This window comes from Nicotiana tabacum, chromosome 12, assembly GCF_000715075.1.
Source record: "Nicotiana tabacum cultivar K326 chromosome 12, ASM71507v2, whole genome shotgun sequence".
NCBI classification, from domain to species: Eukaryota; Viridiplantae; Streptophyta; class Magnoliopsida; order Solanales; family Solanaceae; genus Nicotiana; species Nicotiana tabacum.
In genome coordinates this window covers 45,297,333-45,321,561 of record NC_134091.1, presented here as the reverse complement: position 1 = coordinate 45,321,561, position 24,229 = coordinate 45,297,333, and the positions used below count along the sequence as shown (strand labels likewise).

The 24,229-nt window shown below is 34.4% G+C and overlaps 2 protein-coding genes across 2 annotated transcripts; both read left to right on the top strand.

The window, feature by feature from the left end:
* The first annotated feature begins 1,354 nt into the window (after positions 1 to 1,354).
* Positions 1,355 to 9,570, top strand: LOC107812385 (uncharacterized). The gene is made up of 13 exons (XM_075226434.1): positions 1,355 to 1,565; positions 1,652 to 1,720; positions 2,528 to 2,593; positions 2,669 to 2,744; positions 3,300 to 3,377; positions 3,806 to 3,903; positions 4,606 to 4,679; positions 5,611 to 5,698; positions 5,795 to 5,952; positions 6,259 to 6,301; positions 6,627 to 6,692; positions 8,640 to 8,717; positions 9,088 to 9,570. Exons 1-13 carry the CDS (start codon positions 1,461 to 1,463, stop codon positions 9,220 to 9,222), a joined length of 1,134 nt encoding a protein of 377 aa, XP_075082535.1. The 5' UTR covers positions 1,355 to 1,460; the 3' UTR covers positions 9,223 to 9,570.
* Positions 9,571 to 21,809: 12,239 nt separating this feature from the next.
* Positions 21,810 to 23,836, top strand: LOC107781516 (protein BYPASS1-LIKE-like). The gene has a single exon (XM_016602229.2). The coding sequence runs from the start codon at positions 22,336 to 22,338 to the stop codon at positions 23,488 to 23,490; it is 1,155 nt and encodes a 384-aa protein (XP_016457715.1). The 5' UTR covers positions 21,810 to 22,335; the 3' UTR covers positions 23,491 to 23,836.
* The last annotated feature ends 393 nt before the right edge of the window (positions 23,837 to 24,229 follow it).

Below are 24,229 nucleotides of genomic sequence, written 5' to 3'. Positions count from 1 at the left end.
TACCATATATTCATCAATATCTATATGGTGAATATCTCTTTTAAAGAGAGAGTTATACCATTGTGGTCATGGTCAAAATTAGATGCAAGATGTGTTTCTTGCATTATTATTGTCCTTTAATAATCACATTGCCAAAATATTTTGGCGTACAATAGGTACGTGACCAATGACCATTTATGCCATAATAATGACATTATTTTCTTATTTCATCTCAAAACCCCTTCTCGAGGTGAGTGTGGTATATTTACTACCACTAGCACGTTCATATTCTTTCAAGATGAATATGTATTCATAATGATTATCACATTGTTTTCACATTCACTTTAGGAATGGAACATAATAATCCACGTGTGCTTTATAAAATCTCATGCCATATCAATGACAAACATCACTTTCACAAAGTGAAGGATTATTTTGAGAGCAATTATTGTTCTCATTACCATAATGATGACGATTATAATTTCGTCCATTACCACGTACACATCCATTCATACCTCCACGATAACATTATGTCTTATTTTAGACTTATGTGATGGGTTTTCACTATTGGTGGCGATTGAATTTAATTTGCATATGCGAACTTTCATTAACTCGACTCAATCAAATAAAAAGTATCAAGCAAATATAGAAAAATACATAATTAATTAAAATCTACGTGTCCTTTGTGATAATTATCCCACTTTAAGATGGAAGAGATATGTGACAAAATAGAAAGGAAAAATATGTGCTCTCTCAAAACACATAGGAACATAATACTTATTATAGGGAAATTATTTATCGTTCTTTACACCAAAAATTCTTACATGATTTGATGAACTTTCAAGAATTTTTTTTCCGTAAAGCAAGTTTGTTCATGTATGGAAACATAAATAGCAAAGTGTAAAGAAACTTGAAAACTAATTAGAAAAGGCTAATCGTGATGGCCGAATATATGCTGGCGTTGTACACCTTATACTATCATCGTTCTTACCATATTATTAATATTAAATGACGCTACCGGCACTGACCGCATCATAACAACTCAGATGGCTAGAACTTCGTGCTGATAAGGTGTTATAAAATATAACTCAAAGTAACAATATGGAACAAGGAAAAACAAGCTAAGAGATATATAGAGAAAGAGATAAGAGATTTTATTTCTTCTTCAATTGTGTGCATTTTCCTATCTATTACAAGGTCTTTATATAGGCATGAAAAATAAAAAAAATATGTTATTGAATATGTCATTAAACATAAAAAAAAATATGTCATTATTAAAGATTTGAGATGAAAATCACGGAGGGAGAATAGACATTCATTCTAATTTGATATTTTTTTATAACACTCCTTAAGTTTTTCTTTTCTTTTCCCTAGTTTTTCTAATTGTTGGACTTTGAAGCAAACCCATAGAACCAGAAGCAGCAACTGCAGCAGCGAGCGAGCGAGCGACAGAGATAGAGAGAGAGAGAGAGAGAGAAGTGATGGTGGAGTTGAAAGCAAATTGGTTGAAGAAAGCAGTGATTCCTTCCACTCTTATTGATCATCCTTCCCCTGGCAATCTCCAGTCTACTCGTCTTGCCCTTCATGTCCGTTGTACTAATTGCCTTTTTTTCCCCCCCTATTTCCATTTTTCGCTATTCATTTTAAAAACTTCGTTTTTTTCTGAGAGCAGGTGAATGATGATAACAATTCTTCTTGTTGGGTCTATGTAGCTTCTGGTTGCCATATTTACAGACTTCTTGTAAGTCCTTTAGTTGTATAAAGACATGCTTTACACTTGTGTATATGTATGTTACATGTGCAAGATTTTAAAAAGTTCTCATATATGCATGTCAAAATCACAACTTTCTATATGTATTATATTCAGGTTAGATTTTTTCTTTTTGGTTCTTTTTATTGTCCCAGATGAATTCTAGAATGCTAAACTGAGTTGCAATTGTTCTCTTGCCCCGTTTAAGAGAGGGGAAAATCTGATATTGTCTTTCCAGTTATTATAATTTTATTACTTGCATGTCTAATATCCAAGAGGCTCCAAAATTTTAAGTTTATGAGTTCCGACAGCAACCTCAAGTTAATATACAACAATAACTGGGTTCACAGTGAAATATTTATTGATAGTGGATTTCTTAATACATATACAGGGCTTGGGCGAAAGCTACAGGATTCGTGTGAACGTATAGCTAACACTATAGATCTGCCCCTGTTGATATGACCCTGCACACGCAATTTACGCCTTCTGTTTGTGATTTGTAAAGGTGACAAGAAGAGATAGGGAGACAGATTGAGGATTGGTTCGGGGTCGGGGGTGGGGGAAGTTGAATAAGCTACTCTGTCGGATTGCAGATTGTTGTCATGTAGTTATTTCATTTCTTCCTCGGTTATTATTGTTGTAGTTATGTTGTCTATAAAAGAGAATAAGTTCATTATTGACTTGACACACATTCTTGCAGGTTATTAGCTGACTAACACTTTTACAAGCATGTTTTTGATAGACATGTTTGACAGACAAGAAAGAGTAGTTCATTTTATTTTCATCTTCACTGTACAGATTCCAATGAAAAGTTCACTGATCAACCTAGGAAAGGGGGACCTCCTAATTCCTGAACAATGTGAGGTAAACTTGTCATTTCTTTTGTCATGATGCAAGAAGAAAATTGTGATTTTGCTTAACAATGACGTTCATGTGAAGGTTCTAGAGGCCTCAGTGGTTAATCACTGCCCCCATCGGTCAGAAATCCAAAGCATAGCGCTAGCTGAAACTGAAAGTAAGATCTGGAGACATGCTGAATATCTTCTGATTTCCATGAGTTGCACTTGCATTATTAAGTGATATTTAGCTTTTGAATATTTGGCAGCTCTTGTGATTTACTGAAAAGTTTGTTGCTATTCTCTTATTCTGAAATAATCCTCCTAAGGTATTGAAATAAGGCATGGTGATAAAGGAGTTCACTCTACTTTCCACCCAAGAAAATGATGTGAGGGAGACAGTGATACATATAGATAGAGAGACAGAGAAGGGGAATTAGAAAAAGAAACTACGGGAATGGTCTGTCGTATCACATCATTGAATTATAAAACTAGTATTAAAACTTTTTTCTTAAGTTAGAAACTATTTGTACCATACTGTGGTCTTGTACATCTGAAGGGTTTTCTACCTCGTTTCCTTTTAAGCACTTGCTGCTTTTGCTTCTTTTCTATCTTCATTATTTTATGCACTGCGGTTTTTCCATTAGTTTACAAGTGATTTTTTTTCTCTTAAGTACTTGAAGCAGCTACCCTCTACCTGTCAACAACTTGATGTTATGTCTAGCTCTCTACAGGCACTGGTTGCTTAACACTGGGAAGCGTGGATTCTTATGGTCACCTTATTGTCTCAAGATTAGATGCCAGTGGTAAAGGTATCTCTCCTGTTTCATTTTCATCACGGAACTATATGGTGGTGGATTCGGATAAACATTAACAGTTTATTTTGGTGTAGCTCCTGGCAGACCTAAATTTTCTCTATGGATATAGGCGTTAAGCAACTGTTAGTAACTAAATTCACTAGTTATGTGGTCCAACATGCTCACTTGTTTAGTTTTATTATAATTTAACTAAAGATGCTGAGCTTAGAGTAGTATAATCTAATGTATGAGTGATGTTGTTTACCAACTTGCTTCTTGATTAAAACTGATTAGATAAACTGATAGTTTTGCTAATTAGACTAGATCTAAGCAAAATTGTGTAATGTGATTTTAACATGGGCCAGACATTGAATTTCACTAGTGAGTTATTCTTATCAAGCATGATATTTTGATTGTGGTTTGATCAAGTGCTCTTTTTTCAGATGTCAACAGGCTTACATATTCTGTCTCTCCTCGAGATTGTGGTGTTGGAGAAGGTAGCTGGGCAGGCCTTTGCTTCAACCCTACTCAATGGTCCATGGTATTTGATCTCATGTATCTGCTAGATTTGAGTTTGTACTCCTTAATCCTGACGTCTCACATCTTTAAGCTTCTTCCTGCTTGGCAAAGTTTGTATGAAAACTATTGTATGTGTGCTTGTGGGTGCAAATTAGAGAGAATTGGGGTGGAGGGTGGCCCTTGTCCTTGTCTTCTGATTAGTTTGCTATCCATTTGCTGTTGTATATCTTCCGGTGTGCTTCAATATAGCTTGTGTCCTTTGCCTGAGAGTTTTCCAGCTAGACTATCTGCTGCTCGGAACAAATTTTACTTTTTGTCTACGTTATACTGAGAAATGTGAAATGATGGCAAAAACTTTCTCAAAATAATCTCCTTGCCTCTAGATGTAACGTCGGCTTACTTTTTGCCCCATGTATCTATTGCTTATTAAGCTAAATAACTTCAGCTAGTCAACATACCTGAGCACAAATAGTAAGTTTCTATTATTCTCAATGTCATATTGGGTATTCAAATGAACTCTAAAGCACTTTTAAGTTGAGTTGAACTCTTGGAAGGCAAGTGGGAAGGTTATTTTTGTTCTTCTTCCATATGCATTTCATTTTCTTTCTTTTACCATCTTCTCTCTCACACTCTCTTTGTTCTCTCTTGCAAAGAAAAAATTCTTTTTAGTGGCATATTTCTTGGTTTCAGCCTGAATTTCAGTATTTACTGGCCTTTTCCACAGGCAGCTGTGGCTCACAGTTTCTCCAAAACCATAGATGTTTATGACCAAGATATTCATCTCCGCACTTTACGTACGTAAGTACCTATCTTTGGTTTGGAGACAGCAGTTATCCTTTACAGTATCATCTCAAACCCTTCATTCTATTTCTTACTACTGTGTTCTCTGGTTCTGAAATATGGTCAATATATAAAGCAGCATGTACAAAAATATCATGCATCTAGCATTCACATTTCCAGTCTCTCTCTCTCTCTCTCTCTATATATATATATATATATATATATATATATATATATATATATATATATATATATATATATATATATGTGTGTGTGTGTGTGTGTGTGTGTGTGTGTGTGTGTGTGTGTGTGTGTGTGTAAACACAAAATATAGGAAACTATTGCCAAATGCTGAGTTTACTTCTTGTGGTCGGAAATAAACAAGTCAGACATTAAGGAGCACTAATACCTTTAGCAGATGCTTTATTTGTGAAAAATGAAACTGAAGATACAAGGCATCTTTTTATCCACAGTCCAATTGCTCGTCAACTTTTGAGTAAAACAGCATACACTATTTGAAGTGTGAACAAAAGACAAAATAAATAGAACCAAAGCAAAACAGTCCAGGAATTAAATGCATTCCCTCATAGCCATTTCTATTACTCATTCTCCTTTCCCTTCAATAACAACAACAATAACAACAACATACCCAGTGTATTCCACAAGTGGGGTCTGAGGAAGGTAGTATGTACACAGACCTTATCCCTACCTTTCCCATCATACTTAGCAATTTCAATAATGTCTCACTATGAAAGCTGAGTATCCATGTTTATACCTGTGACTTGCTGTCTGTAGTAGCAATTTTTGGAAAAGTATTTAGATTGCATTTCTGAGTGCTATGTGTCCATCAGATGGCAAATAATTCTATTCGTGGACTATTTTCTTTTTTCCTTTTTTTTTCTTCTTAAATGTCTATGAGAAATCTATGCAAACAAGAATCATGTTGCAGATTGTCGTATCCATCATCACTTATGTTCATGCAAAGTTTTTCTGGAGGGGGTGAAAATTCCGTATTAGCAATTGCAGAAGGTTGCCAGGTGATGTTCCTTTGTTTTTCATTTTCTTATGTTGGAATCATGCAGAGAATTCCCTGTTCGTTACTGATTCCTCTCTGCACTCTATATTGACTGCAGCTGTCAATATGGGACTTGAGAATGAAAGAAAACGGTGGTTGCGTGCGTCGAATCTGTGGATCAGTAGGAGATATCTTGTATGCACTCTGTAATTCTTCAAAAGGTACTATTGCAACTGGTGGAGCTGATCGCACTGTGACCGTCTATGATCCTCGAAGGTTGTTTCCTCATGAAGCTTTACTTGGTCCTGAGGGATTGTTTGCTATACTAGTATAAAGAAAAAATTATATTTACAGTGTGCTTGTACGCTTAATCAATTGCAGATCACTTGGAATACACTATGCCAACTTTGATCTTGTCTATCATCTCATACATTTCTAATCTTTGCATTCTTTTGAAAGGAATATTGCGGTTTTTAGCACTAGGATATGTTCTCTCTTGCAACTTCTCATGAAGTGTGTAATTATCTCAGCTTCCTATGTCTGCTTCAATGTCCTGATGCGAAATATACATTTCAAATGCAGGTGGTCAGCCATCTCAAGATGGCTAAACTGCTCTAAATATGAGGTAAATTTCTGTCATATGTGTGTGTATTTGGGGGGTGGGGTGGGGTGGGGGTATTTTAGTTATTTTGTGTAATAAGGTATCAAAGGAACTTCTAAAAAGAAATCCTGCCAATAGTACCCTTGTCTCAAGTGAGGCCACACAGAATGAAGTTGTTTGGTCAATATTTTAATTCATCTCATTGTTGGTTCCCTCAATCTCAATGAACATTCTTTTTGTTTTTTTTTCTTCTATTTCCTTGCTGTTCATTTTTTCTTTCAATGTTCTTCATTATGCCCATGCTTTGTTCTTCTACTTCTAATTACTATAATATCTCATGCTACGACAGATAACTGGACTTGCTTTCTCTTCCGTCGATCCTGAATACGTCTATGTGCAAGGAGTTGACTATGAGGTGACTATTTCACAACCAACCATTCACAAAGGGTGTTTGGCTAAGCTTATAAGCTGGTCAAACTAGCTTATAAGCACTTTTTGGCTTATCTACGCGTTTGGTAAAGTTAAAAGTGCTTATAAGCCAAAAGCCATAAGCTGGTCACCTCCAACTTATGAATTTTTAGCTTATAAGCACTTTAAGTTTGACCAAGATTTTTACTATTTTATCCCTAAAATATTCCTTTTCAAAACAAAACTCCTACATCGATACTCACTGCCTCACATATTTTTTCAACCTAAACCCCCTGCCTCTTCAAGTCTGCAATTCTCATTGACTATTTGAGGTAAGTAAATTCTCTATTCTTTTGCATATTTGTATCTATATGGTTGTGTATTAATCTTTGAAATGAATGTAATAAACGAGGACATATCAAATTTTTGATGTATTGGTTTCAAAGTGTTGTGGTGATGAAGACAATGTTTTTCTTCAAATATTTTATCCTATTTAGGTTTATTTTTTTTACTGAGAAACTTTTGTCAATTTATTAATTATTATAACTTATGATTATATGCTTATCATAAAATAAATTATATTTATCATAAAAATTATCTTATCTAATCACAGTTGTATTTAAAATAAAATGACAAATAGAATATTTTGTATTTGAATCGATATGCAATCTAAAGTTTGAAGAAATTATGCCATTATAAGTGTAAATAGTTCTAAGGTTATTCAAGTCATTTTAACAGAAAAAGGAGCTTATCGGCACTTTTTTATCAAATACTGCAACAGTTTATTATCAATTTCAGCACTTGTATCCAAACACGTAACTGCTTATTTGTTAAATCAGTTTCAGCACTTAAAAAGTGCTTTTCAGCGCCTAATGCTTATCAGCTACTTCAAATCAGCTAATCCAAACGGGCTCATAGTTTCTCTTGAATTAAGTAGAGAATCTGAGTTGCCTCAGTACTCCAACTTGTATCTTCACTTCCTTAAAACATAGAACTAAAATAGAGCCAATATTGATGTAAATTTTCAGCAACATTCCTTCAAAGATGTTCAAAATCTTTTTCCATTATTCCAACTTGTATCCTCAATTCCTCAAAACGTAATAATCCCCATTAAGATCCAATATTGTTGATTGTTGTACTTTTTAAGTAGTGACAGTCTGGCCGGCAAATCTTACCAAAAATATTACTGAGGAATTTTTCTCTCTTTCTTTCTGTCCAGCTCCCGAAACGACAAATGTAAAACTCAATTTCTCCCCTCACTACCCAACCCAACTCTCTTTTTCCTTTTAGTTCTTTGAATTTGAAGATACTATCTTCTAATCTGTCTCCAATTTTAAGTAATTTTTTTTTATTCATCCCACCAAGCAATGGGTAAAATGCATTACATGGTAGATTACATGGTCCGTCTACAATGATTAAAATGTTATTACTCTTTTTTTTCCTTCAAAGTAGAAGCATAAATCACTCAAGTACGTGAAAACCGGTTCTTGTTATTTTAGTAGTTTCCTTCCGCAGATTTTCTTGTTCTTTATTTCCTTTTCCCCCCTTTCCTTCCCTACACTATTGCCAATTTTGTAACGTCAGTCTCAAGATAGTGACAGGCAGCGGTCTGTTGCCCCCTGAAATGATTACTGTCATCTATTGTTAGTTTAGCGGGCCAAAATGACGAATGGTTTATAACTTGCGAATTTGAGGTCCTATACCACAGCCATCTGGTCTTGCTCCATCCTTATACATGGTGCATTTTGATTTTTGTTCCTCATAATAGTTCGTAGTGCAAGTAGTGATTTGTTTCCATCACCTTTTTCCTTTTTCTCCTATTCTTGATAAACTTAAGAGAGCATTAATTTGTGCTATGGGTATGAAATTGAATGTAAGTATTGTACATCCTTTATACTTCCCATGACAATGTCATTGATATTGAATAGCACAATTGATGAATACTTCTGCACAGGTCCTCTGTGGACGATGGCGAGAAAGCAAGAAAGTATTTTCATACCGAGGAGATTCTAATTGGCTTGGATTTAGCAAGGTATGAACTAAGTGTAAATGTGATATGCAGATTATCCAGCTCTACTTGGTTAATTTGATGGTGGTAATCACCACCAATGCACTTCTTTTATTTGAAATGGATCAGCACTGTGATAGGATCTTCTGTTAAATCAGATGTCACTTCTTGACTAACTGTTGAACTCCTGTGTTGCTAACAGTATCATTTTGCTTGATTTTGTTTCCTTATTTTTCCCCTGTTCACCTCCTCATGAACTGCTATGTTGCTGGAGCTGTAATGCGAACTACTACTGTGTTTGAGAGTTTTTGTTCAGTAATATGCCAACTTTGCTATGAAACTTGTTTCTTGTTATTCCTCATCCATTAAGCTCTTTTCTACATGTTTTTTACAGTGTTCAGACAGAGATGTCTTGGGGGGTTGGTGCGACTCAGGTAGTATATTTGTGGCTGATATCCGTGGAGTAAATGAAGAGAACGGATTACACCTGCCAAGTGACTTAGATGTCTCTGCTGAAACAACCTTCTGAATGAATGTGCTTATATTCCTCATGCACTTTTCAACCCTCCGCTCGTATCAGCAGTTCATTTAGATCAAGGCCTGATCAGCTCAAAGGGGATCTCAGTTGCACGACTCCTGCATCACTCGAGTCATTTGTTTAACAGAATCAACCATCTTACTAATGTCAGTTTGCTTCCCAATTACATTGTAAGTTTTCTTGGAGTAACATATTAGCAAAGAGCATAACAATTATACTTAACAGTCACTAATGTATTCCAGCATCTGATGGGGATAGAGGCAAATGTAAACAAAGGTTCTCCTTCCTGAATGTTGTTGTGCATGTTTTTCTATATAGTGAAAAATTGGCCCCATAAAACGAAATCTTTTTCATTTTTAGTCGTCTCTGTTTTGAGACGTGATAATTGGCTCCTTCTTCAATGATAAAAGGACTATGTTTCCATTCTTAAGATATGACTTGACTGGTCTCATTAACATCAATTGGCAACTCACTATAGGATATTGCAAACTAATCCAAAATATCTTCAACAGATCATCCTATAATATTTACAGTTTGATGCCAAAAGAAGAGTTAAAGCTCTGAATTTGTATGCTTCATAACATCTTTACTTTTACTAGTACCATTGTAAGTCTCGTTATTTCTTGTCTGTTGACCAGCACCTTCTTTTTCTTGTTTTAGGAATTTCCTATCAAGAATTTTACTCCCTTCTGTTCTATTATTTAGTCATCTCTTAAGAAAGAAATTTTATAACTTCAATCATAGGAGTATTCGCCTAAATTATATTTATCTCTTAAACGTCTTACTTAATTAACACTAGCTAATCGAAATATTGAGAGTAATTTGAACAAATAAATAATAAATAACTTTTTATTTTCTTAAAGTATCAAATACTTAAAACAAATTCATTAGTCAAAACAATTAATATTCAGAATTGGATAGAGTTGTAATAGTTTCTATTATTTGGATCAAATTTTTCTGCAGGTTGAGCGAGTCAACTTAGATGAATCTTTCAAAGGTCAAAGGTCAAGATATCTACATTTAGGGGACAAGATCAAAGCTGCCACTTGAAATTAGGCAATTTATTGTAATTATTTTTGGACCCTATAGTTTGGAGTCCTGATTGGGTGGGGTAGAGTGGAGTGGGCCGGGGGGGGGGGGGAGTTGAGGTCGTTTGGAGACCAACAAAGGGTCCCACCAAAAAAAAACTTTTGGAATAATACCTAAAATGGACCCACCCTTATTTGGACTAACCCCTTCAAGGCTAAGGTATGGTACCACCTCAACTCTCCGAAGCCCTAGTAGTTACTAAAAAGATGGAACAACAATAAAGTAGGAAAATAAATACTACTACTAGTGATTATTTTCCATTATTTCTTTATATTTTTTATATCAGGGGAGGAGACAAGCTCCCTTATATATTATTTTTTATTATTTTTTTTGAGCTGAGGGTCTTTCGAAAATAATCTCTCTATCTTCATTAGGTAAAGATAAAGTTTGCGTACACTTTACCCTTCCCATATCTCACATGTGTAATTTCACTAAGCTTGTTATTGTTATTGTTATATATCAGGGGAGGATACAGAAAAAAGGGGAGAAGATATTAAGTATCGATAAGGTTTAAACCCTACATCTCAACTGTGGAACACAGGAAGCTCGTTCCATGAGCTGGCCTAAACCCCTAATACTAGTCAAATTAATGGATAAATTAGTTAAAACTTTTTTTAAAAAAAAAATTTCCACTAATTTCCAAGATTCTGATAAATGCAAGTTGCAATCAAGGGTTCATCGATAATGACATTAAATCAGCTTGGAACAAACTAAAAATTTGGGATTTAGTGATGGAACCATATCCCAAATCCCAAATTTTTAGTGTGTGGACCCTAAACCGTATGGGAGTTTGCAAAATCACATGCTTCGTTCTCATTGTTCTTGAATTTTTGCATAGATCTGAACTTGTTAGCTCAACTTTTAACTATTATTAGGCAAACAAATCGAATAGACAATTTTTTTTAAAATAATCTCACTTTTTCAATCCCCTAAAGAGTGATTTAAGATAGAGGCAATATGAGATATATAAAGCAAACTTTTGGAAAAGGTGGTGAAACTTAAACCCCAAGTTTTGGCACTTCTTTTCTTTCTGGATGGATATTTGTTTTTATACTTCACCAGATTCCTAATTTGAGTTAATTCTTAGATGGTCACCCAACTTAAAAGAGATATATTATCAAAGTCATTTTTATTTATTTTGGAATAACAAAGTCACCCAACAATTGTCTTTTGACTCGGTAAAAAAATCTCACATATTTACCATACCATGTCATATTAAAACTTTATTATTTTAATAATAAAAACCTCATTTAACCCATAATCCTTATACTCATCTAACCAATCCAATTAGAAAATGAATCTACTATCAATATATTAATGTTAAGAATTTTTAAGGTTGATTTCTTTTGTAATGCAACCCTTAGCGAGGCACGTCTAGTTGCAGAATTACTCATTGGTAGATGATTGTATTTACTCTCAGAAAGAAGACTAAAAATCTGAGTGTTACATGAATTTTTCGGTGAGTAAGAGTGAAATACTCTACCAACCTTTTCTTTATTGTGTATTAATGAAAATATAACACCTTTAAATGTTGAAATTACTTAAAAATTCCTATGACTTATGTCACTTCCATCGTCTCGTTACTATTGAAACTATATTCAGTTGCTTAAAACATGGCAACTCATAATAAGAAAAGGCCAATTGCCAAAACTAAAATGAATAATGGCAATACTAGTTCACCGATAGATTGCCAGTGGTTTCATCAAGTAGACCTATTTTTTTATTGGGTTGGTTTTAATTAGTTGATTTTCTGGAGAGAAAAAACAATTATACCTCAGATTTCAGAACTACCCCATAGACAAATAATACAGCTAAAAACCTAAATTGAAAATTTATTTTTTTCTGAAATAAAAAGAACGGTGTCAATTGAATGTATAGATAAAAGAAGCATAATCGTCCTTTTATTGAGCCACTGATGTGGAGAAAATGTTATCGTCTTTTATCTAATTATTATTATTATTATTATTACGATTCCATGCCTGTTAGGTTTATGGCATATCCCTATAATTAATCTGATATATCAAACTATTGAGAGATTTGTTGAAAGAACCGAACACCACATCCTAACATGTCTCCATCTAAGCAGGCCTTTGCTTTAGTTTTTATTTATTTAGGACAACAACTCGATGATTCAATTATTCATGAACTCATATGACACTCTACCATAGATATCTTTGGTGATGGTGATAGATTTTTCTAATATCGTTATCCATTAAATATTTTATATATTTTTGCGCTGCACGATGGACTTAAATATAAAGAATATCTTTGAGAAAACCCATAAACACTAACTACTCCTATATAATATAAATTTATATATTTACATCATATATTCCTCCTTTTTCAATCATATATATATATATATATATATATATATTCCTTCTTTTTCAATCAATACTTTGTTTTTATGGCGAGTAATCAGACGTGGACCTTTTCTGTATCTTTCTTTTTCTTTTCACTCATGTCTTAGAACTGAGAGTTGTATTCTGATGAAGTGTGATGAAGAGTTGAACTCGTTAGAATTAAAAGTTAGGAGTAATAAACAGGTGATATTGAGTTTTTGTTGAAGTAGCAAAATAGGCAAGTGATTTTGGTAAAAGTCATTTACACACTTAAATCAAAATAAAGCAGTCAGTATTTGATCGATACATATCACGCAGGTAAACCACAACTCATTATATATTTTCAATGGGGTTAGACTCGCTTTAAAAAGAAAAAAATAGGCGGGTACAAGATCGTTCGCATAATTTGAGTGTGTAAATAACTTTTCAGGACAACTTATGTATTACTTCGTTTGTTAACTCCCATAGCTGAGATTCTCTCTTCTCTTGGACGATGAAATCATTATGTTTTAAGTTTCTATGAATGCTCAAATCGCTTGATATATATTATATAAAGAAAGAAATGAGTACAATAATTGATCATTTATCAATTCCAATTGTTGTTAGGATTTATTTGGATTTTCTTGGAAAAACGAAAAGGGCAAATGAAAATTGTTTTACTCAATTTATTTTCATTTTTAATATAAGTCAGGGTGTTGAAGACACTGTGTCGAATCTAGAGTTATGACCCTCAGTTTGAGTCGTGGTAAACTTGATATTAAAGGCTAGAATGCATCATAAAGCAATTATTTAATTAAATTTCAATTATGAGGGCGTAGTGCTATGATCGTGATATTGCTGATGCATATGCTTCAGATTATAACCATTTTTCTTTTTGGCCATATGGAAAGTACTAAAGGACTCATGATTGAGACCTACACATCAGAGGCCAGCAAGACTACTTCAAACATAAAATAAAAAAAAAAATAGCCGATTTTGCGACCTTTATTTAAGTCATGGCTTAACTTCATAAATTTTTATAAGTCTAGCTACTTCAGAAACTATTTCAGATATACGGGACTAAAATTGTAAAAATTTCACATTTGAATTTTGCATATTGATTGTACAACTGAATTCAAAATTCAAAGTTACAAATTGATTGTACAAATTTCACATTCTAAATTTTTATAAGCGAACTTTTGACATATGCGTCTTAATTTGGCTTGCCAACGCCAAACTTCTTACTTTTTTGGTCTGAAGTTTGGTTAGTCAGTCAAAAACTTCCGACAAAAGCATATATGACTAATCCTCAAGCATTTATGCATGATTTTAGGCATCTCATGTCTCTCAAAAGCAAAGCAGTGGCGATGCCAGAAAATTTAATAAGGGTGTTTAAACATTTGCCAGTGGATTATGTATAATTCCCTCCTAATACCCAAGGTTATGAATTATTTCCTCACAGGACAGAACGAATCACACACTAGTGTAGTGGTACTTCAAACCCCAGTGTTTCAGCGAACACAAAGTTCGGTAGCAAATCACACTTACAATTGCTTTGTTTGAAGTTAAAACAATGCAGAACAAAGGAGTTGAAACTCAGAAAATCATATGAAAATGCTGAGAGGAAGGAGTGCAATGTATAGCCAAAGTTGAGCGTTTTAAGTTTGGTTTGTTATCTTTCTTCAACAACTGCTGCACATATTTATAGCAGTCAGCTTTGAAGATGAACAACCCTCCACTCTCCATGGTGGAGCATGCACTAGCTTGTTTGTGGAGCAAGCACTTGGCCATGGTGGGAAGAGCATTAGGCGGCTGCTATTGCAGCTGGTGGTCAATACACGGATTGGAACATATCCGTTACAAATGCGGATAATCTTACGTTAATATTTACTATTAACAAATAAATTTGGTCCGACGACGACGGCGCGAGACTTGCTTTCTTCTTAACTCTTTAAAAGCTACAAGAAGAGCAATTATATATATACCCACCAAAAATCTTTTCCTCTTCCAATATGGGACAATGTCTCATTGTCAAGAGGGGAAAACTTAAAATTTTACTCAAAAATTTTATTTCCCTCCATTTCCCATTCACCCTCATTTTAAGATTATTTCATCTTAAATAACAAAAATCTCAACAGTAAGGGTGTTCAAAGTCTATTTTTAATCAATAACAAATAATATTTTACCTTATACGGAGTATAATTTTCCGGCGAATGGTGGTCGTCGTTGACCACCCTCGGAGGAACGTAGCTTCGCCCTTGCTCAAAAGGGGCTTCTTCAAACTCTTGATTAAGGTTCTATTTTTCACTAATACACCAACAAAAATAGCAATCAGCCCTCAAAACCCAAAATCGATTCCACCTGCGCTGCAGGTGCAACCTTTGCGCTATAAAGCAAACTCCTGCTCATTGTATGTATTCAAACTCTTGTAGAAAAAAATGTATTCAATGAACATATAGTACTGTTATATATACTTTTTATGTTAGATTAAAGCTTGCTAGTACTATTTGACATAGCAAATAAGATATCCTAATAACAAAGTGACGCATAATGTTTTAAAAAAATACTGAAAATGAATAGAAGTATAGAAAGAGATCGTGATATTGGAATGACTTTAAAAATTAAATTTACTGATACATAATAAAATAATTAAAAAATTAATATTTAATTATCGACCAAGTCGAATAGTTGACACACCCACATAAACTCGGAAAAGTACATTAAATTAACCTTGGTAACCACAAGAAAATTCCGTTTTGACATCATCAAACTCAAAGGTAAGGAATGTGAGGTTCTACTTCTAGAAAAAGACAGAGTCTTGAGTCTAGCGGACCCAGTCATCTACATCTTACGCGCCAACGAAGACCCCAGTGTCACAACTGATGACAACTCTACATACGTATTCCATGTACTTCTAATTTTTGAGAGTCACACTCACAAATAAGAGTAAAAATATAATATTCCTTACCGTCGTAAATATTGGCTGTTTAGCAACTATACTACTTATAATTTATTTTAAATTATTTCGTATTTCAGAAAAAAATACGACGTATTTATTACTTTTTTTCCAACTTCACACTTCCTGCTCCAATTAGTGGCAGTTGAAACACTAATTAAGAGGAAAATAATTGGGTTTTTAGACAAATTCTCCTATAATCAAGTTAGTAGTTCAAGGTAATCTTGATGGCAATTAATAATATGATTTAATTGAAACAGGTTTATATGTTTTTGTTCTCACTCAATTCTAGTATTCTTATTGATGAACTAATTAATTCGAATTCGCATGGAGCAAGACTCATTAAAAAAAAATAAGTGGTACATGCTATAATTTGTTTCCATTCTCAAGGTTCTAATTTCAGACTCTAGTTAAGAGTGCAGAAATTGTATTTATCCCGCTCAACCCTTGGTGGCACATTGTAACGAGATAAGTGCGCATCTGCTTTTCAAATAACTCAACATTAAAGGTCAAGTCTAGCTTCCATCATTTTCAAATTTATATTTCTTTAGATAATTGGATATTATACCGTAATGTTAACTTAGTCCACTCCAATATCCATTTTCGCATATAAAGAAAATCTGAATTTCCAAAATCCCCTAATCTTGTTTGCTGTTAGGCCTTGCATTCGGAGTATATCCATTATTGGCTTCTATTTACCTATTCTTTTCATTTGATTTAATTCGAATGTTATTTTCAATAGTGATGTCACTTTGATAACTTTCTGTTATTAATTGATTAAATATGTAACAACAATGCTTAAAAAATGACCCAAAATTCCTCCGAATGAGTCGTGATGACACCTAGTCTCTAAAACTAGGTAAGCCTAACACATACCGAAATGATAACAGGTTCTACTAAATAGCTATTAAACATGAACCGAAAATTTCTAATTAAGCCAATAATCTCAACATGATACAATATATCAAAACCGGTAGTACAAGTCATAAGCCTTTCAAAGAGTAACTATATATAATGAATACATCAATGTTCCGGAATAATAAGAAACAATGGAAATAAATACAACAGAAGGTGACTTCGAAGCCTGCGAACGTCCAGCAGGCGTACCTTGAAGTCTCCAGCCGCACAAGCATAAGTCTCAAAATCAAATTCGAAGTACCTGGTTCTGCACAAAAATATGCAGAAGCGTAGCATGAGTACACCACAGTGGTACCCAATAAGTATCAAGCATAACCTCGGTAGAGTAGTGATGAGGCCAGGTCAAGATACCTACCAGACATGTAAACCTGTGTAGGATATAATATAAAGCTAACAAGGAAATAACATCAATTTAAGGCCAATAGTAGAAGGATTCCAAATTACAATCAACTGTGAAAATAATAGAAGCACGAATAGCAACGAGAAACAACCAAATAATTAAGCAACAACACAACCGGAGTACAGGTGAGATATAAATGTGTCCAAGCAAGGGAAATCGATGACAACTCAATTAATCAATTCATTTCTAATGCACGAATCTCAACAAGAATTATCCTAGATACCACTTCTCATAATCTCATATCATATGTCACAGTTTTCAAACTTTACACACAAGGCACCTTATGCCCACATTTTTCCAAATCACTTCCGCACGACAAAATTCAAGTGTTACCCGGTACATAGTATCCGTGCCAAATGTTAATTAAGATATTCAAGAGATTTATTTATATACCGTAAATTAAAATTATAGTTTCTGAACCAAGTAGGAAATCAATGAGAAAATGAGTTTATTTTAGAAATCATTTGGGTGAAGAAAATAATATTTTCAAATAAAATAATGCATCGGATAAGCTACTGAATTTAATATAGAATTTATTAAATTAAAACATAATAACAATTCTTTTTAAGTAAAGTAAAAATATCAAACATGGTAAGGATATTAAGTTGAGAAATCAATTAAAGTGAAATATGACAACTGTTAAAAATAGTAAAGTACCGAATGAAACGACGAGTTTTAACTTAAGAGTCACATGAGGTAAGCATGTTAATAATTCTTTTATTTAAAACTATTATGTTACCAACAACTCAACATGGTATGAGATAATGACTCAGCGTAATAAATTATCTAGAAAATCAATTCACCTAAATAATAGTAATAGGAAAGGAAAACAGGAAATGACGGCAAAGCAATAACTAATAGAAACAACCTGATCCTCGAAAACCAGTAAAACCCGGGAATACCAATTCCCAAAGTCTCGTACGAAAGAACCGAATCTAACACAATACAACAAGGAATATAAAAATACATAAATTATTGCGGCGCACAACCCGATCCCACTGTACAACACGATCCTCCCTTATTCCACCATGTAAATATCAATAATAATAAGTAAATATATATGTTGTGGTATGCAACCCGATCCCACCATATAATGAGAGTCAATATCATAATTCTCCCTTATTTTACCATATCAATCCACCCTTATTTCACCTGTTGCGGCGTGCAACCTAATCCCACCGTATCAATATAAATCCACCCTTATTTCACCTGTTGCGGCGTGCAACCCGATCCCACCGTACAACATATATCCACCCTTATTCTACATGTGGCGGCGTGCAACTTGATCCATAAATAAATCAATAACATCAATAATCCAATACTCAATTTACAAGAATTTTTACAATTATAGGGTATGAGTACACAGCAATGAAGGAATCACGTAAAAATCAAGGAACGCAACAAATATTACAAAAAGCAACAGGACAAGTAAAGCACGTGACAACTAAGGTGTGCAATTACGACAATTAAGGCAAGTAGCAGATAAGCACGGAGTCATGGAAGGAACTCAACAATTAAAAAGGTGACAAGACAATAAGGAAGGCAATAACTGGAACTAAAGCATGTAAGGGCAAAATAATAAGTAACAAGTACAATAAGTGCTAATATCGTCAAATAAAGCATATAAGGGTAGATTAACAATATGAGACATAACACGTCATGACAATTCAATTAAAGATATGGAAAGAGTCTAGATAACCTAAATTGGTCAAATACCATATATAATCCGTGTACCCACTCGTCACCTTGCGTATACGGCTTTTACATAACACAAATAGCACAATCAACTCGAATTCTAAGGGGTAGTTCTCCCCCTCCTCACAAAGTTAGACAAGATACTTACCTCAAAGAAGCTAAACTGATACTCTTAAAAGACCTTCTCGAGTGAAACAACCTCCGGATGGCTCAAATCTAGCCAAAAATAACTTCAAATCAGAAATAAAACTCACAGGAAATAATTTCGGGTAATAAAGCTTCGGGTTTTAATAAAAACTAAAAGGTCAACCCAAACATCAACACTCGGGCCCGTACCTCGGAACCCAATAAAATTCATAAAATCCGAACGCCCATTCGATAACGAGTTCAACCATACAAGAATTACTAAATTCCGATATCAAATCGGCCTTCAAATCCTCATTTTACATTTTGAAATATTTTATAAATTTTTTCCAAATTTCCAACTTAATTCACTAATTAAATAATAAAAAAATTATAATAGATTCATGAAATATAATATGATTCGGGTAAAGAACACTTACCCCAATGAATTGATTGAAAAACCCACGAAAAATCTCCCAAAGCCGAGGTCTACAACTCCAAAAATGATAGAAATGGCTAACCCTCGAAATAGAGTTCTTCTATTTCTGCCGAGTGATTAAAACATCGCGATCGCGGAACATTCCTCGCGATCGCGTAGAAGTAAATGAAGGCTGCCAAAACGTGCTTCGCGAATGCGACATCAAGCTCATGAACGCGGTGACCAAATCTTCAGATCCTACGCGAACGCGTCTGTGTACTCGCGAATACGAAGTGAAGAGTTGCCTGGTTCCCTTTTCCGCCTTGCCTCTACGCGATCGCGGACCACTGAATGCGAACGCGAAGGCAAGGGCCTTCCAACCTTCACGAACGCGAAGGGAAATTGCTGCATGCGTCCCCATTACACCATGCAAACGTGATTGCTTCATCGCGAATGAGATGAAGGACATCAGATACCAACAATCAGCATTCCAAAAATAGAAGGAATGGCCCGTAGTCCATCCGAAATACACCCGAGACTCCCCGGAACCCTGTCGAAACATGGCAACAAGTTCCATAACATAACGCGGACCTGCTCGAGGCCTCAAATCATATCAAACAACGTCGAAACTATGAATTGCGCCTCGAATCAAACTTATGAATTTTCAAATCTTCCAACTTCCAAAACTCGTGTCGAAACATATCAAATCAACCCGGAATGACGTCAAATTTTGCATGCAAGTCTCAAATGACACAATGGAGCTATACCAACTCCCGGAATTAAAATTCGAACCCGATATCAATAAAGTCAACTCTCGATTAAACCTCCCAACCTTCCAATCCTTCAATCTTCCAATTTTTGTCAAAATGTGCCTAAACCTTCTAGAAATATCCAAATGCGAATCCGTGCCAACGTCCAAGTCCAAAAATTACCATCCGGATCTAACGAAACCATTAAAATTCCGATCCGGGGTCAAATACTCAAGAGTCAAATTTGTTCAACTCTTCCAACTTAAAACTTCTTAGTTGGTAATCATTCTTCTAAATCAATTTCGAATAACCTGAAAACCAAAACAGACGATTCAAACAAGTCATAATACATCATACGATGTTGCTCAAGATTTCAAATAGTTGAATGGAATGCAAATGCTCAAAACGACCGGCTGGGTCGTTACAATACAATAATGAAAATAAAATATCACATGAAAACCATTTTTACATTTAATCTCGACGCATTTATCATTTTATCATTTAGGATGAATTCTATATTTTATTGAATTTTATTGTAATTAGTTATTATCGTTTTATATAAAAAATTTGCAAGTCATTAGGAAAGAACTTTTCACCTTAATGGATTACTTGCTATTAACATCATCTGACAGATACTATTTATTTACTAAATAATCAAATCCGCGGGAGGCATAACTAATTTAATGTGAAGGGAATAATCTGCTACTTTGACTGAGAATTGAGATGAATATTCTTTAAGGTATTAGATTCAAATTTGTTAACGAATAAACTTAATATTCTCATTTATTAATTGAAAATAATGTTGTTTTTACCTCAATTACATGTTGTCTACGTAAGACTCGTCTTGTTTGAGACGTAACATAATCAGCATTCATTATATAATTGTTTTCTTTTTCCTTCAAATTTAGATACCCTAACATATCATTATTAGAATACATTACTTAGTATCTTAATGTAACGTAAAACTAATAAGGTCGATTACCACCAAAGGAATGTGGTAGCCTGGTAGGATAAATGATATCGTCGTACATTTATTAATTAAATATTTCAAGTTCGAGTCTTGTGAATGAAAAACTCTTGATATGAAGCGTTTCTTCTTTTTATGGACTATGTACAATATGAATATAAGTTAATCTGGCCAATAAATTTCACATACCAAATATTTATAACAAAAATAAGGTTAAGTGACAATCACTAACATGCCAATTTTTTTGAGAGAGATCTTCCACCATATACTATTAATAAATCTTCCCTTTTCCTTATATTTTAACTTTTCTATTGTCAATCATACGTTTATTTAATACTCCCCTCTCGTTATGAGAGAATGACATTATTACTATCTAAAGATGAACCATTTTTTCTTTAACCATTGCTTATTTCAACATTCTAAAATATTTTAATTATGAAAGCTAAGCCTAACTAATTTCTCTTATCTTTGATTAGATGTTTCACGAGCCCTCTATAACCCATAGTGTGACTCGGTCAGCAAAACTGACCAAAACGTTCCACCAAATAGTACTTAGTTAATCGTCACATCCTTTAATCTCCACCCTCAGATTAAAACTAAAGTAAATCCAACGGACAAGATTTAACATCAAAGATTGCTCTATGAAATTTATGTTACACGTTCTTGATTGGCCCCATCTCGATTGAAGATGATGCGTGTCCACTGCGTGTGATAGTACGTGTTAGCAAAAGTTGAAACCAAACCCTTCTTAACTTAATTTACATATTTAGTCACCAATTAGATTAGATTATTTTTTCCATTAAAGTTATTACCTTTTGAGAATATTTCATTTTTATAATCATTAAAATTTCTCTTTCATCACTTTTCATTTTTCCTTTTCTTAATTTCCAACAAACCGATATACGCGGTCCACAAATGAACCACAATATAAAGGCTTATTCCTCCTGTTAGGGTTACACAAACATCCTCTTCTTTTGCCTTTCTCTGTGTTTTCTCTCTCCTTTGTCCACTGAAAGAAAAAAATATTGAATCTGGGATTTGCCATCTGTTCTTATTTTTATTTGATGGCTTCCCTTGGATTTTAAGGTTTAAAGAATATCTGGGAATTTTGGTCTTGTTAAGGATAGTGTTGTGTTCATTTTCTTGAAATTTCCTTGTCATTTCCCACCATTTCTTCATCTTATTTTAGTGGGTTGGCTCTAATTTCCTTAAAGTTTGAATCTTTTGCCTTAGAATTGTTCAGTCTTGAAGGGTTGATCTCTTTTTGATAATTTCTTTTCACTTCCAATTCCTATTAAAGGTGCGGATTTTTGGGGGTTTGATCCGAATTTCGTGTTTATCATTCCATTTCTCCAATTTCTACACTCAACAATTTGTGGGTTGAATTTCAAATTGTCAAAAAAATTATAAGATTTTCTTTATTGGAACAATTTGACTGTTTCATGTGACAAAAAAAAATCTATAGAAAATGCCAGTTACAGATTATCAAGGGGCATCAGCATCTTTCACAAATTTTGGAAGGTCACTTTTAAGTATGCGCCGTGATCAGGTGCATTCAATGGAATCTGCTCATGAGGCAACTAGCCAAGAGCTAGAACTTGAATCTTTTCAAAAGCAAGTCGCTGAGCGTTTCAACGACTTAGCTTCTGTTGATTCTGATCAACTGCTTTCGATCCCGTGGATTCGTAAACTCTTGGATGTTTTCCTCTGTTGCCAGGAACAATTCAGGTCCATTGTGTTTAACAACACTGCTTACTTGAATAAAGCTCCAATGGACCGTTACATTACTGATTATTTCGATAGGAGTGTGAAGGGTTTGGATGTTTGTAACGCGATAAGGGACGGAATTGAGCAGATCAGGCAATGGCAGAAGCAGATGGAGATTGTTTTGTGTGCATTGGAGAATCAGAGGAGTGTTGGTGAAGGCCAATTTCGTCGCGCTAAGAAGGCGTTGATTGATTTGACTATTGGTATGCTAGACGATAAGGATTCTAATGCAACTGTTAACCATAGAAACAGGTCATTCGGGCGAAACAATACTCAGAATGATCATAGGTCTATGGGGCATTTTAGATCGTTATCGTGGAGTGTATCGAGGAATTGGTCTGCTGCTAAGCAGCTCCAAGCAATTGGTAATAATTTAGTTGCTCCGAAAAGTAATGAAATTATTGCTACTAATGGATTAGCTTTGGCTGTTTTTACAATGAGTTATGTGTTGTACTTTGTAATGTGGGCACTAGTGGCTGCAATTCCTTGCCAAGACCGCGGCCTGCAAACACATTTTTATGTGACTAGGCAATTCGTTTGGGCCGGCCCAATTTTGTCTCTTCATGAAAGGATTTTGGAGGAATCGAAGAAGAGGGATCGTAGAAATGCTTGTGGATTGTTGAAGGAGATTCAGGAGATTGAGAAATGCGTGCACCAAATGAACGAATTGATCGATACTGTTCAGTTCCCAATCACAGAGGAAAAAGATGGAGAAGTAAAGGAAAGAATTCATGAACTTGGGCTTGTCTATGATGGTTTAAAGAGTGGATTGGATCCTTTGGAGCGCCAGGTTAGAGAAGTGTTTCATAGGATCGTTCGGAGCAGGACTGAAGGCCTTGACTCTATTGGAAGATGAAATCATGAGTGACAAATTTGTGTAGAATTGGGTGATGGTTGTCTTTTGAGAAGGCATCTATTATTAGAACATGAGCATAATATGATATAGATTTTCCCCTTTTTTTCTTTTCTTTGTTTGACCCTTTTTTTAGATGAGAAGAGGAGGGAGAATGGTTAATGGTGTAATGTGCCTAAAGAATAAGTAGTTTAAAGAGGTGAAAATCATGTATTTTCACTTTATATATGTAAAGAAATTAGGAAAAAAGGTGGATCTTTGGTCCATTTTTGGTGATGTTCATCTTGTTTGGAATTGTATAATCACATTTCTGAGTTAAGTTGCTTTTTAACTGAGACGTTTGTTTCAATTTCTTTGTTCTTGTTGCTTACAACCTTGGTATGTATTGATACATGTCGTTGATTAAACTGGAATTGACAATCAAATTAGAATTTTCCTGATTAGGATGTTAAACTGTCTAGAAATTGTCATTAAAATCATTCACTGTCACTCTGTTTCTATCTTCTTGTTTGACAATACATTTGCTTTCAAACCAAGTTTATGTTTTTTGACTTTTTCCCTTCTCCTTTAAAGCTTACTGAATGACTTGTCACTTTAAAAAGGAATGTCACAGGTTCAATTTGGTCATCTACTCCAAATAGTTTTTCCTTATGGTATGTGATTTGCTCTTGTTCAAGGCTGTTCTCATTACACGCCCATTTGATTTAGTCTCGTTTTATCCTAAATCAAAGACAACCCTTTT

Excerpts from the sequence above, each read along its gene's own strand:
- LOC107812385 (XM_075226434.1), top strand. The coding sequence starts at position 1,461 with ATGGTGGAGTTGAAAGCAAATTGGTTGAAGAAAGCAGTGATTCCTTCC. Across the intron at positions 3,378-3,805 it reads ATTAGATGCCAGTGGTAAAG|ATGTCAACAGGCTTACATAT; the intron begins GTATCTCTCCTG and ends CTCTTTTTTCAG. Across the intron at positions 3,904-4,605 it reads ACCCTACTCAATGGTCCATG|GCAGCTGTGGCTCACAGTTT; the intron begins GTATTTGATCTC and ends CCTTTTCCACAG.
- LOC107781516 (XM_016602229.2), top strand. The coding sequence starts at position 22,336 with ATGCCAGTTACAGATTATCAAGGGGCATCAGCATCTTTCACAAATTTT.